Source organism: Aquarana catesbeiana, linkage group LG03 (genome assembly GCF_042186555.1).
Source record: "Aquarana catesbeiana isolate 2022-GZ linkage group LG03, ASM4218655v1, whole genome shotgun sequence".
NCBI lineage: Eukaryota > Metazoa > Chordata > Amphibia > Anura > Ranidae > Aquarana > Aquarana catesbeiana.
Genome location: NC_133326.1, coordinates 149,156,257 through 149,169,443, shown reverse-complemented (window position 1 = coordinate 149,169,443; position 13,187 = coordinate 149,156,257). Strand labels below are relative to the sequence as shown.

Genomic DNA, 13,187 nt, shown 5'->3' with positions numbered 1-13,187 from the left:
AAGATAACTAAATATATGGGGAAAGGTATTTTCCTACACAATCCCATTGATATCTTATTAATGAAACCCTCTTTAACCTAAAATCACTAATAAGATAAAGCAATTGGCTGCAAAGCAAAAAAACAAAACAAATAATAACAAATGTCTATTAATGTGACTGGTATTAGAATGGCAATAGAATGCTGGCAATAGAATTTTGTATGTACATATTTTTGATGGAGAAATAAAATAAGCAATAACAGTGTATTTAGGCCAAAAAGAGTTCATATGCAGCGCTTGAAGAAATATACCTGAAGGAAATGGAATCTAGGGGAGATGGTGTGTAGAAAAGACAGGACTCTCACACCAGCTTCAGTGTATGCAATGACACATCACACCACCGTGCACCTCTAAAATACTCTTACCAGAGGGCAGATGAACATAAGCGTATAAGCACAGGTTCAAAGGATGTCTCCAGGCTCCAGCATGTACTGCTCTCCCACACTGCAGGCACTGCAACTGTTCTCCCTCTCCAGAATTTAGTGACAGGTCTCTGCTCAGGATCCAGCACTGCTCCACTTGGTTATCCATTAATGGAAGTGCGTCCAAAAAATAGATATAAAAAAGCGCACAGTGATGCTCGTTTGGGTAAATAACTAATTTATTGTGAAAAAACTCACAGGACAAAGTTTAAAAAGACGAGCATTAAAAAGATGTTTACTAAAACTGGAACACTCAGAATCTGGTGCAGCTGTGCATGGTAGCCAATCACCTTCCAACTTCAGCTTGTTCAATTAAGCTTTGACAAAAAAATCTAGAAGCTGATTGGTTTCTATGCAGAGTTGCACCAGATTTTGCACTCCAGTTTTAGTAACCCCCCCCCAAATATCTATCTCTGTAATGGCTGCTTAATACAATGTCTTTTTCTATACCTCATTAATCCAGAAAGAATGAGTACAATATCAATCATGCTGTACTTTTTAGCTTTTTCTTCGGTTTAGCATTCAGGTGCACAGTCTTATATTTTGGGTGATAATTTTATTACAAACAGTTCAACAATTCAATTCCTACATACTTTAGTGGAAGTAATGATAAAAAAAAAATAAATGAAATATTCATGGCTGTCTATGTTTTGACTTGACACAATATCATACAGTATACATTTTTTATTTGATTTATCGGAGTGAGTGTCTGTTATCAATTTGAATAACAAGTATTGTATTGCTGCTTTAATCTGCTGGGCTTTTTTTTAATAAAAGAGACCCCCCCCTCGCCTTTACACACAGATACCTACATACACACACACCTTCCTGCTGACTTCGGCATGGCTTTGGTATATGCATTTAACAATCCTTAGATTATTAGTAGAAAATACTTGTGTATACTAAATACAGATGTTGATTGAATGCTGTGGCAATCTCATGAGCATTGTAATGAGCATCAAATATGAACAAAATTTGACCTCAGCAGATTTATAGCTTATTCCAACCCATGTGTATATTGGATAATTAAAATCAGTTGTTGTAATTTAGTTTTTTTTTAAAAGATTCTTAATTAGCAATCAGAGCAATGTTAAATATTAAAAACAGACTATTGAGTTTGTATTAGTTCCATGGTTGTTAAATAAGCTAGCTAACATAGGGCAGGGTTACACAAGAGTTACTCATATCTGTGATTTCACACCTCCCATTTTGATAGAATAATCCATCTTCTCCCAATTCTTATTTGTGGCTGATAGCACCAGAAAATCTTGCACAATTCATTGGCTTTTGGAGGAGTGTCCCTGCTGTACTCTATGTCACTGAGAATTAAAATTGTGATGTGAATAGGTAAAATATGACTCACTCCTCTTCTTCACAGGTATCATTGCTGGTGGTTGCTGGCCACTCAAGCGCCCAGCACTGACACATAAGAGTGGAGCAAAGTTTGAGCCACTCATGTCATGACTTGGAACTTAGTCACAGCGTCATCTTTTTGTTCCTACATGTAAATGGAGCAGTGGTTAAAAGAAGGGAAGTATAAGTGGCTGTAGGGTTGACAATAATTGCTTTCCCTGCATGGGACGAACATTGTTTCTTGTAAAATGGTTGTAAACCTTTACATATACCTAGTGAAGTGACTGGCCTCAGGTGATACACAGAGATGAAACAAATCCACATCCAGAACTTCTTGCCAGTCCACAATTTATAAAGCTTGTCTGAGCTTTCAAAAAACAGGGGGTGGCTAGCATAAATTACACACTGCAAAGCTCAGCGAGAAGAGCTGTGATAGCTGATTGGAGGGAAGGGACACATCCCATTCACACAGCACACAGGAACAGAGCTGATGCTTTTAATCACAGGCTCTGTGCTGGAGATCCCCCTTTTTCTCTTGGTGTCAGGAAAACTTGTCAAAGGTGACTCATGCAGATAGCAGAGGAACAGGGCAGCAGACAGAAATTACACTTATTTTGGATTGAATTACACACTATAGAGTGATATGCTTTGTTCATATTTCATGTCTGAGGTTTACAACCACTTTAAAGTTCTCACATTTGTTTACAGGCTTTGGTTTCCTCTACATAGAGGTCAACACTGCTTAAAGTAAACCTTGTGGGCTTTACAAATTTATAACCTGGGCATGGGGTGACAGAGCAGGCTAGTATAGGTGTCTCCATACAGTCTAAGTACATTTGAAAGTTCTCCATTTCCATATAAATCCAGGGCTGTCTTGCCCTGCAGCTTGTCCTTTCCCTGTCTCTCAGTTCCCTGTTGGCCAAAAGGTGTGTAAGAAAAACTCACTAATCAATAGAAAGCAGAGGAGAGAAGAACAATCTGTTTACTTAATAGAGTTTCTTGGATTTTCAGTCAAGCATGATGCTGTGCGTGTGTGGACACCTGGAGGTGCCTACTTCATCATACCACATAGGTACAAGTCTGGTCATACACACAAAGGCATATAATACTCAGTTTTTTTTTTCAGACAGATTTATTTTATGCTGATTTAACAAATCTCTTTTCTTCATTGGCTTTTCATTAAAAAACATTAGAGCGACTAGAAAAATTCTCTTTGTCTTTTTTTCTACCCACATACATAAAGAAAAATCTGTCAAAGCAAGACATTTAGTACCCAAGCCAATTTTCCCGAATTTGCAGGAGATGTTTAAAAAAAAAATTGTACAGTGACTTCATGTAAAAACTTATGGCCACTGCCCGATCAGGTTTTGCACCAAAGCGTGATATCACTCCTGGCAGTGTTCTTCTGCATTTGGCAGCCACAGGTTATGGGACAAGTAAAGTTCATCTCCTCACCAAATTTCTAGTCACACACTGTGTCGCACGCTACTGATTTTTTTTTTTTTTTTTTAAATAAACCTTATTGTTCAAGGCATAGCACTTCTGACAGGTGCTGCACCTCCACTGATGCATTTAACCCTCATGTAGGACATAATCATAGACATTTTTCAATCCGCTGCTCAATTTTCAAAGGGGACTGACCAGGTAGGGGAGTCTGCATTACATTTTGGACCTGCCAGATACTGATTTTTTTCTGCATTAGAGGTTTCATTCTGAGATGGAATACAGGAACATGTTTTAATATGAGAATGGTAAAATTAAAACATTACAATACCTCTATTAACTTTGGTACCATTTCCCAGAGGCCAAAGTGATCCAAGTTCAATCATCTTAGTGGAGCAAGTTAGGAAAGAAACACTTTGATCCCTTGCAACTTTATTTTTATTACTTTTAGAAAAAAATTAATGCAAACAAATATACTATATAATAAAGAATAATGTAAATATAATGAAATTTTAGCTGTAAATGTCTTTGCTATGCACCTACAGTGGGGACGGAAAGTATTCAGACCCCCTTAAATTTTTCACTCTTTGTTATATTGCAGCCATTTGCTAAAATCATTTAACTTCATTTTTCCCTCATTAATGTGGTATAAAACAGAGAGGTGATAAGGGCGCTCTGGTGGAGGTGGGTAGCTGGTCAGAGGGATGATAGTGATGAGATGGCACTTCTGGCAGCACTTTGGTTAGAGGAGAAGCAACTCTGAAGATATAAAAAAGGAAAAGAAAGGCGCCTCTAAGTGCAGTATGTAAAATTTAATAGAGTGCACAAAGGGTTAAAAGCACTTACAAGATTGTTGAGTGTTAAAAGACATGATAAAATCAGGAGTCCTCATCTGTGGCATGTGTCCATCCTCAGCACGGCACCTTTCTTTTCCTTTTTTTCCCTCATTAATTTACACACAGCACCCCATATTGACAGAAAAACACAGAATTGTTGACATTTTTGCAGATTTATTAAAAAAGAAAAACTGAAATATCACATGGTCCTAAGCATTCAGTCCCTTTGCTGTGACACTCATATATTTAACTCAGGTGCTGTCCATTTCTTCTGATCATCCTTGAGATGGTTTTACACCTTCATTTGAGTCCAGCTGTGTTTTATTATACTGATTGGACTTGATTAGGAAAGCCACACACCTGTCTATATAAGACCTTACAGCTCACAGTGCATGTCAGAGCAAATGAGACTCATGAGGTCAAAGGAACTGCCTAAAGAGCTCAGAGACAGAATTGTGGCAGGGGACAGATCTGGCCAAGGTTACACAAAAATTTCTGCTGCACTTAAGGTTCCTAAGAGCCCAGTGGCCTCCATAATCCTTGAACGGAAGACGTTTGGTACGACCAGAACCCTTCCTAGAGCTGGCCGTCCGGCCAAACTGAGCTATCGGGGGAGAAGAGCCTTGGTGAGAGAGGTAAAGAAGAACCCAAAGATCACTGTGGCTGAGCTCCAGAGATGCAGTCGGGAGATGGGAGAAAGTTGTAGAAAGTCAACCGTCACTGCAGCCCTCCACCAGTTGGGGCTTTATGGCAGAGTGGCCCGACGGAAGCCTCTCCTCAGTGCAAGACACATGAAAGCCCACATGGAGTTTGCTAAAAAACACCTGAAGGACTCCAAAATGGTGAGAAATAAGATTCTCTGGTCTGATGAGACCAAGATAGAACTTTTTGGCCTTAATTCTAAGCGGTATGTGTGGAGAAAACCAGGCACTGCTCATCACCTGTCCAATACAGTCCCAACAACGAAGCGTGGTGGTGGCAGCATCATGCTGTGGGGGTGTTTTCAGCTGCAGGGACAGGACGACTGGTTGCAATCGAGGGAAAGATGAATGCGGCCAAATACAGGGATATCCTGGATGAAAACCTTCTCCAGAGTGCTCAGGACCTCAGACTGGGCCGAAGGTTTACCTTCCAACAAGACAATGACCCTAAGCACACAGCTAAAATAACGAAGGAGTAGCTTCACAACAACTCCATGACTGTTCTTGAATGGCCCAGCCAGAGCCCTGACTTAAACCCAATTGAGCATCTCTGGAGAGACCTAAAAATGGCTGTCTACCAACATTTACCATCCAACCTGACAGAACTGCAGAGGATCTGCACGAAGGAAAGGCGGAGGATCCCCAAATCCAGGTGTGAAAAACTTGTTGCATCTTTCCCAAAAAGACTCATGGCTGTATTAGATCAAAAGGGTGCTTCTACTAATTACTGAGCAAAGGGTCTGAATACTTAGGACCATGTGATATTTCAGTTTTTCTTTTTTAATAAATCTACAAAAATGTCAACAATTCTGTGTTTTTCTGTCAATATGGGGTGCTGTGTGTACATTAATGAGGAGAAAAAAATGATCTTAAATGATTTTAGCAAATGGCTGCTATATAACAAAAAGGGAAAAATTTAAGGGGGTCTGAATACTTTCCATCCCCACTGAATATATTAGATTAATGATGAGCCAAACGTACCTGGGTGCGGTTTGTGGCAGGTTCTACACACTTTACAGTAGTTGAGATGGTGAATCTGAACGCAATGGAAGTCAATGGCAGCCAAGTCTTGGAAAGCCATTTATCAAATTGGGCACCATGGGCTCAAACCATGGGCACAAGAGGCTGGGACTGCCCTGGGGAGACGTGTACAACAGAAAGTATTCTTTTCAAAATTTTGTTTGGTTGGAAGTAGCAATTTTAATACTGCTTAAAGTAAACCATTAAAAATGCTAAATCCCTTTGAACAACATGCAAGGGGGATGTCCTTAACTTCATGTGAAGTGTCACATCTGTACAATGTAAACAGCCTATTACAACAAAAATGTATATTTACACAGAATAACAAAATGCTGTTTAACAACTTGCGGACCGCCCGCCATCGTTATACGTCGGTACTGTGACATAGAATACCAGGGTTATGGCAGCAGACAGCTGCCATAAACCCAGTATATTCTTAAACAGCAGAGGGTCCTCTTTCTGATAAAAGTGGTCTCTGTGGCGGATTCACCGCAAGATCACTTTTATCGAGGGCATGAGAGGGCCCCCCCTCCCTCCGCGCTCCGATCATCTCAGCCGCTTACCGGAGCCGTCGGTAGTGGCGGAGCCAATCAGGTTCTCTCCCCTCTGAGACTTAAAGCTGAGTGAGGGAAAGATGGCCCCCGCTCGGCTCCATAACATTGGATAACGGAAGCAACATCAAACGTCACTTTGGTCTTAATGGGGAAATTTTTATTTATGTATGTATTTATTTATTTATTTATATTTTATTGCATTTAGATGTGAGATCTGGGGTCTTTTTGACCCCAGATCTCACATTTAAGAGGTCCTGTCATGCTTTTTTTCTATTACAGGGGATGTTCACATTCCTTGTAATAGGAATGAAAGTGACCTAATTTTTTTTAGAAAAAGGACATTATAAAAATAAAAAATAAAATGTAAAATTAATAATAAAAAACAATGTAAGGTGCCCCGTCCCGCTGAACTCACGTGCAGAAGTGAACGCATACGTAAGTCGCGTCCACATATAAAAATGGTGTTCAAACCACAATGTGAGGTATTGCTGCAATCGTTAGAGCAAGAGCAATACTTCTAGCAAAAGACCTACTCTGTAACTCAAAACTGGTAACCTGTGGAAATTTTTAAACGTCGCCTATGGATATTTTTAAGGGTCAAAGTTTGTCGCCATTCCATGAACGGGCGCAATTTTCCTATTTTTTAATTCAAAACAGTGTATTTTTTACAAAAAAAGTAATTCCCCTGCTAAGAATATTACTTCCTACCACAGCCGAAGGGTTGACTTGGCTGCATATTTTATTTGGCTGTTCGACAAACCTTCAAACCAAGCAAAATTCAGTACGAACATGGGTTTGGACAGAACCAGGTGCTCATCCCTACATTAGACATTAAAGCAATGGCAAGGGGGAGCTGAAATAGAGAGTGTACATATCCCATTACTGTTTGGTATCCTGGGCATCCACTGTATTGTGTATTAATATTGTTGAAGTTATACTGTTACATACTCTTAGTAGAATGCATTGTGCAGCGCTCAGTGCATTGCAGAGTGTTCGTCGGGGCGAGTAGCCGAACAGGCAATTGTTCGGCTCAAACTCATGCTCAGACCTAACCATTCACCCATCCCTAGATGTGGGGTATGTCATTTTGCTTGCTTTAAATTATACAAAAGAAGCGTTGTTGTAGAAAATGTGCAATGCAAACTGCCTTGTGCTGGTGGCCTGAAGAACCTTTGTGGTAGACGCTACTAATACATTTAGGGCTCTTTTCACAGATCCAATCTTATTAGGTACAACTATCAGTTTTTCAGGCAGATCTGATTGTACGGTCAATGCTGCCCTATGGACGAGTGGGTGTAAACCATGGGTAGGCAACCTGGGGCCCTCCAGCTGTTGCAATACTACAAGTCCCATCATGCCTCTGGGAGTAATTGTAACTGCCAGCCCTGCACAGCCTCATGGTAAATGTAGTTCCACAACAGCTGGAGGGCCCCATGTTGCCTACCCCTGGTGTAAACTGACTTGTGTCCATTTACACCTTCCTACCTTCAGGGCCATCAGGTTTGCTAAAAAAAAAGATGGAAAAGGACTGCGTCCTTTTCTGTTTTGATGGACTGAATAAGAAGTAGCCTGATGTAAATAGACAGTGGAGACCACTTACACTAAGCCACCCTTAGAGCACAGCGGGATTTCCATGGAGTCCATGGATGTGACATTCATTACGCTCTACTTTAATCAGCTGGGGATCAGCTCACAGATCCCCTGCTGATCGGAGTGTAACCAGTCCCGTTTAAAAGGCCTAAATGTAAAAAAACAATATGTATCAATGAATCAAACTCAGTGGCCTATCTCAAAATCATATAATAATACAATAAATGTGGATAAAATAAAAAATAACAATAAAAAAGCTTTATGCTGATATGCACGTGACTTTGGGTACTAAAGATTAAAATAAAATCTATAAAATGCATGTCTTTCTCTGGTTACAGGTGCCTCTCTTGTGTCGAAAGTCCATATCAATGTCATTGGTGTAAATACAGACATGTGTGTACCCATGATCCACAGACATGTTCCTTCCAGGAAGGAAGAGTCAAGATACCAGAGGTAATTTTCTATTTTCTTATTGTAATTAACCTAACCTAATCTCTTGCCAAACTACAAATGTAGTTGATGTATGAACCAACATTGTATTTTTAAAGTCTTCTTTAACCGCTTGCCGACCTTGGTGGAGGCAACAAGTGGCCTCACACATGGCAGAAGCTAGCCCAGATCAATTATATGCAGCCTCTGCTAGATTGTATTAATATAGACAGGGAGTGGCTAAGATAAGCTGGAAGAGATCACCAGCACTGAGATGCAAAAAAGGATTTCTAAAAAGGTGAAACAATATTTTATAGGAAGAAGACATGGCAGTTATTTATGATTCAAAATGCTTTAGCAAACTAAATGTCATCCAGTTAGGGTTTAACTGTATCAGACAGAACTGGAAAGTTTCTCACAGCCACCAAACAGATTCAAAATTTGCCTTAGAGCTGGCAAATACAGAGAAATTACATTTTACAGTATACATTCAGGAAGCAATTTCACCCACAACACATATGAGATACTCAGGTTAAGGTTTTTTGATTGGGCTGTCTTACTTTAGTATAGCAACAGTGTATGTTGTATAACATTAACAATTTTGTTTACCCATTACCCAGAATAGCTCTTTAAATGGTCCCATGTGTATTGATTTGTAAGGTACATTTTAACAGCTATATGATGCAATTTGCATTAAGTATGTATATATATATATATATATACACATATACAGTATCTCACAAAACTGAGTACACCCCTCACATTTTTGTAAATATTTCATTATATCTTTTTATGTGACAACACTGAAGAAATGACACTTTGCTACAATGTACAGTAGTGAGTGTACAGCTTGTATAACTATTAATTAATGTCTAAACCACTGGCAACAAAGGTTAGTATTCCCCTAAGTGAAAATGTCCAAATTGGGCCCCAAGTGTCAATATTTTATGCTGCCACCATTATTTTCAAGCACTGTCTTAACCCTCTTGAGCATGGAGCTAACCAGAGCTTCACAGGTTGCCAATGGCGTCCTCTACCACTTCTCCATGACAAAATCACGGAGCTGGTGGATGTTAGAAACCTTGTGCTCCTTCACCTTCCGTTTGAGGATGCCGCACAGATGCTCAATAGGGTTTAGGTCTGGAGACATGCTTGGAGACATGCTTGGCCAGTCCATTACCTTTACTCTCAGGTTTTTTAGCAAGGCAGTGGTCATCTTGGAGGTGTGTTTGGGGTCGTTAACATGTTGGAATCCTGCCCTGCGACCCATTCTCCAAAGGGGGGATCATGCTCTGCTTCAGTATGTCACAGTACATGTTGGCATTCACGGTTCCCTCAATGAACTGTAGCTCCCCAGTGCCATGCTTGACTGTAGGCATGACACGATTGTCTTGTCTTTGTACTCCTCACCTGGTTGCTGCCACACATGCTTGACACCATCTGAACCAAATAAGTTTATCTTGGTTTCATTAGACCACAGAAAATGGTTCCAGTAATCCATGTCCTTAGTCTGCTTGTCTTCAGCAAACTGTTTACAGGCTTTCTTGTGCATCATCTTTAGAAGAGGCTTCCTTCTGGGATGACAGCCATGCAGACCAATTTGATGCAGTGTGTGGCTTATGGTCTGAGTACTGACAGACTGACGCCCCATCCCTTCAACCTCTGCAGCAATGCTGGCAGCACTCATATGTCTATTTCCCAAAAACAACCTCTGCATATGACGCTGAGCATGTGCACTCAACTTCTTTGGTCGACCATGGTGAGGCCTGTTCTGAATAGAAACTGTCCTGTTAAACTGCTGTATGGTCTTGGCCTCCATGCTGCAGCTCAGTTTCAGGGTCTTGGCAATCTTCTTATAGCCTAGGCCATCTTTATGTAGAGCAGCAATTCCATTTTCAGAGTCACATGACACTGGGTAGGGAAAAATGTCTAATTGGGCCCAATGTGGACATTTTCACTTAGGGGTGTACTCACTTTTGTTGCCAGTGGTTTAGACATTAATGGCTGTGTGTTGAGTTGTTTTGAGTATACAAGCTGTATACTCACTACTTTACATTGTAGCAAAGTGTAATTTCTTCAGTGTTGTCACATGAAAAGGTATAATAAAATATTTACAAAAATGTGAGGGGTGTACTCACTTTTGTGAGACATATATATATATATATATATATATATATATATATATATATATATATATCCAGTGTTCATCAATTATAGTGCTTGCCCGCAGGTGTTTATAGTCAGGAACAAATACGTCCAATTGATAATGTCAAGCCTGCCTCAGATAAAATGACATATTTTTGCTAATCCCTTGTATTGGCACATATGTCAGTCTACTGCACATGATAAATTGGACGTTGAAAATGCCTATGTGCACTACATAACCTTTGTGGCTGATTTGAATTGACTAAAAACATGGTAGGAAGCTAGTGGTTTATCATTTTAAAGACAGGTTACGTAAGAAGCATGCAACTTGTCTCCACAAGAAAATGTCAGCTGAGACTTCTTATGGTGAATATGCTTCTAAAATCATCTGTTTTATCCTTGTTTAGAGCTATTTATCCCTTTCTTGGTCAGAAAAAAAGGTAAAGATCCAGTTATATTTTCAAACAGATACTTCTATCTCCATATGTGCAATAATGACTAAGCAATATTGCCAAGTTCGAAATGTCTATTATCTATGTGATAACAGCTCTGTTGTGCTGTGTGCTTGTCTACAATGATTCTCTGAGGAAGCTATTATTGCTGTCATAAACTGCAGCACAAGAAAAGATAAGCAGAAAAAAAAAAAAAACTTTCAGCACAATTTTTTTCCTTTTAATTCTTTCTTTGCGGCTCTTAGTTTTGTCACCTGAAGCGGTTGCTATGGTTACATTTTTTGTCATGTTCATTGGGCCTCTATGGAGGGATAATAGTACCTGCTGTAGGGTCAGGTTTTTGGTTTTATTATTATAAGCTGTAAGGGGCTGAAAAAGACGTAAGTAAAAACAATGCCAGAAATTGGAGCCACCTTAGTGTCTATGCTTTCCAGAAAGATTAGAAAGAATAATGCTTGAGAATGTCACACTGAGTACTACTCACACACTTGCTCCTTATGTATGAATGCAATTTCAGTTTTCAATGCACTATGATTAGCCGGAATAATAACCTAGCTGGGGTTATGTGTAAGTGGTTTCTACCTCTAGATGTTGACAAAAATTAAAAATTAGAATGGTGATCTGATAAACATTGAAACAACTAGGCTATCCCTAAATGTAGTGTTAACCATAGAAAAGCATTTAATGGAACGCTTCTAAATTTTAGTTTCAATCGTTTTTATTGTTTTTAGAAAACAAGTAAGATAAAAAAACAAAGAGATCATGTAACGGGGAAACATACAAATACAAGGCTAGGTAGAAACTGATGAGGACCACAGCACCTTGATAAGAACTGCAGTGGGGACCTCTAATGTGGGTAAACTGGAATTTAAGGAAGATATCAACTTTGTATATAATACTACTAGAGCGTTCTAGTAATATAAACTCAGGAGGTACACCATTCGGTTAATACCTCAATGAAGCAGATATACACTGAAAGCTCATGGACTTGGGAGCCTAGCATTGCTATAACTTTATTCTGATGAAATAATATTGGTGGCAATAATGCCCCTTACTCATATTGTGCGATAATTAAGGCACTTGTAACTATCACCATTATAACTATCCCATATGAGGGATCAAATTCCCCAAAATATGCCAAGAATAGGCTGGGTTACAAAAAAAGGGCTACATACCCGCGATGCCACTTTTAAATTTTAAGTTTTCTCCTAGATATAGGTTATTTAGTGCTCCTGAAATTTAGATGCTCTATAGGAATATGTACCCAAAATCCTCAACATATATTTGAGAAATGCAATAAATATTATTCTACCTAATATAGTAACACTTGTGGAGTTGGCCAATTTAAATGGGCTAAATATCGTTAACTCAAAGTCAAGGACCAAATATTGCTGCAAAGTCCATACTTTCAAATAATAGTCCTTATAGGAGAAAAGACTTGATGGTGAGGGAAGAAAATATCGTTAAACTGTCTTTAACCCACAAAACCTTTTTAGACTCCCCTTTTACAGTGGAAGGAATACTTTATGTGATAAAACATTAAATGTATTAAATGTTTTCTGAAATTCTTATTCCCCATTCAGAACAGTTTTTCAATGCACTTCAAACAAATAAACCACTAGATCCAAATTTTTATATGGGTTAGGTAACAGTGGTTCCCAAGCTTCACCAAGACCTGAGAGAGAGAGAGAAAATTATAAGTCAATCTCATTGATCAACAGTGACCTTAAAGGAGAAGTAGGGTCGAAGCTCTTTGGCCCTACTTCTCCTCAGTCAGCTGACATCATTCAGCCGGTCCAGGCTCTGGATTGATCTGACTTTAATGTCGGAATCCACCCAGATGCCTGGACTGGCAGCTAGCTCAGCCTGTTAGTGTGCCACTGGGAGACTTAGCCAGTGACTCCCCCCCCCCCTGCACAGCCCGTCGCTCCAGTCAGCGCTGGAGGTGCAGAGCAGAGAGCTGGTGGCTGACACTCCCTGCTCACTGAAGACTGAGAATTGAACGGGCAGTGATCTTTGATCCCTCAGTTCGCAGTCTAGAGGTGGGGAGACAGATCAACCTAGATACCTAGATAAGTATGACTGTTTTTTTTTATTCTGGACCGTCTCTCTTGACCAAAACATATTGACGAATAGACTCTCCTCCTTTATTGGTGCCTATATTTATAAAGATTAGGTGGGGTGTATTCCTTGTAGCCAGGGT

General features: G+C 39.6%; 1 protein-coding gene across 2 annotated transcripts in view; it reads left to right on the top strand.

Moving 5' to 3' along the window:
- Positions 1-13,187, top strand: part of PLXNA4 (plexin A4) — a 1,066,226-nt gene that overhangs the window by 771,265 nt on the left and 281,774 nt on the right. Inside the window, exons 9-10 of one of the 2 annotated variants that reach the window (XM_073619416.1) lie at positions 8,297-8,411; positions 10,940-10,972. In XM_073619416.1, coding sequence (XP_073475517.1) covers positions 8,297-8,411; positions 10,940-10,972 — 148 coding nt within the window. The remainder of the gene's footprint in view (positions 1-8,296; positions 8,412-10,939; positions 10,973-13,187) is intronic. The other variant, XM_073619417.1, reaches the window with a different exon arrangement.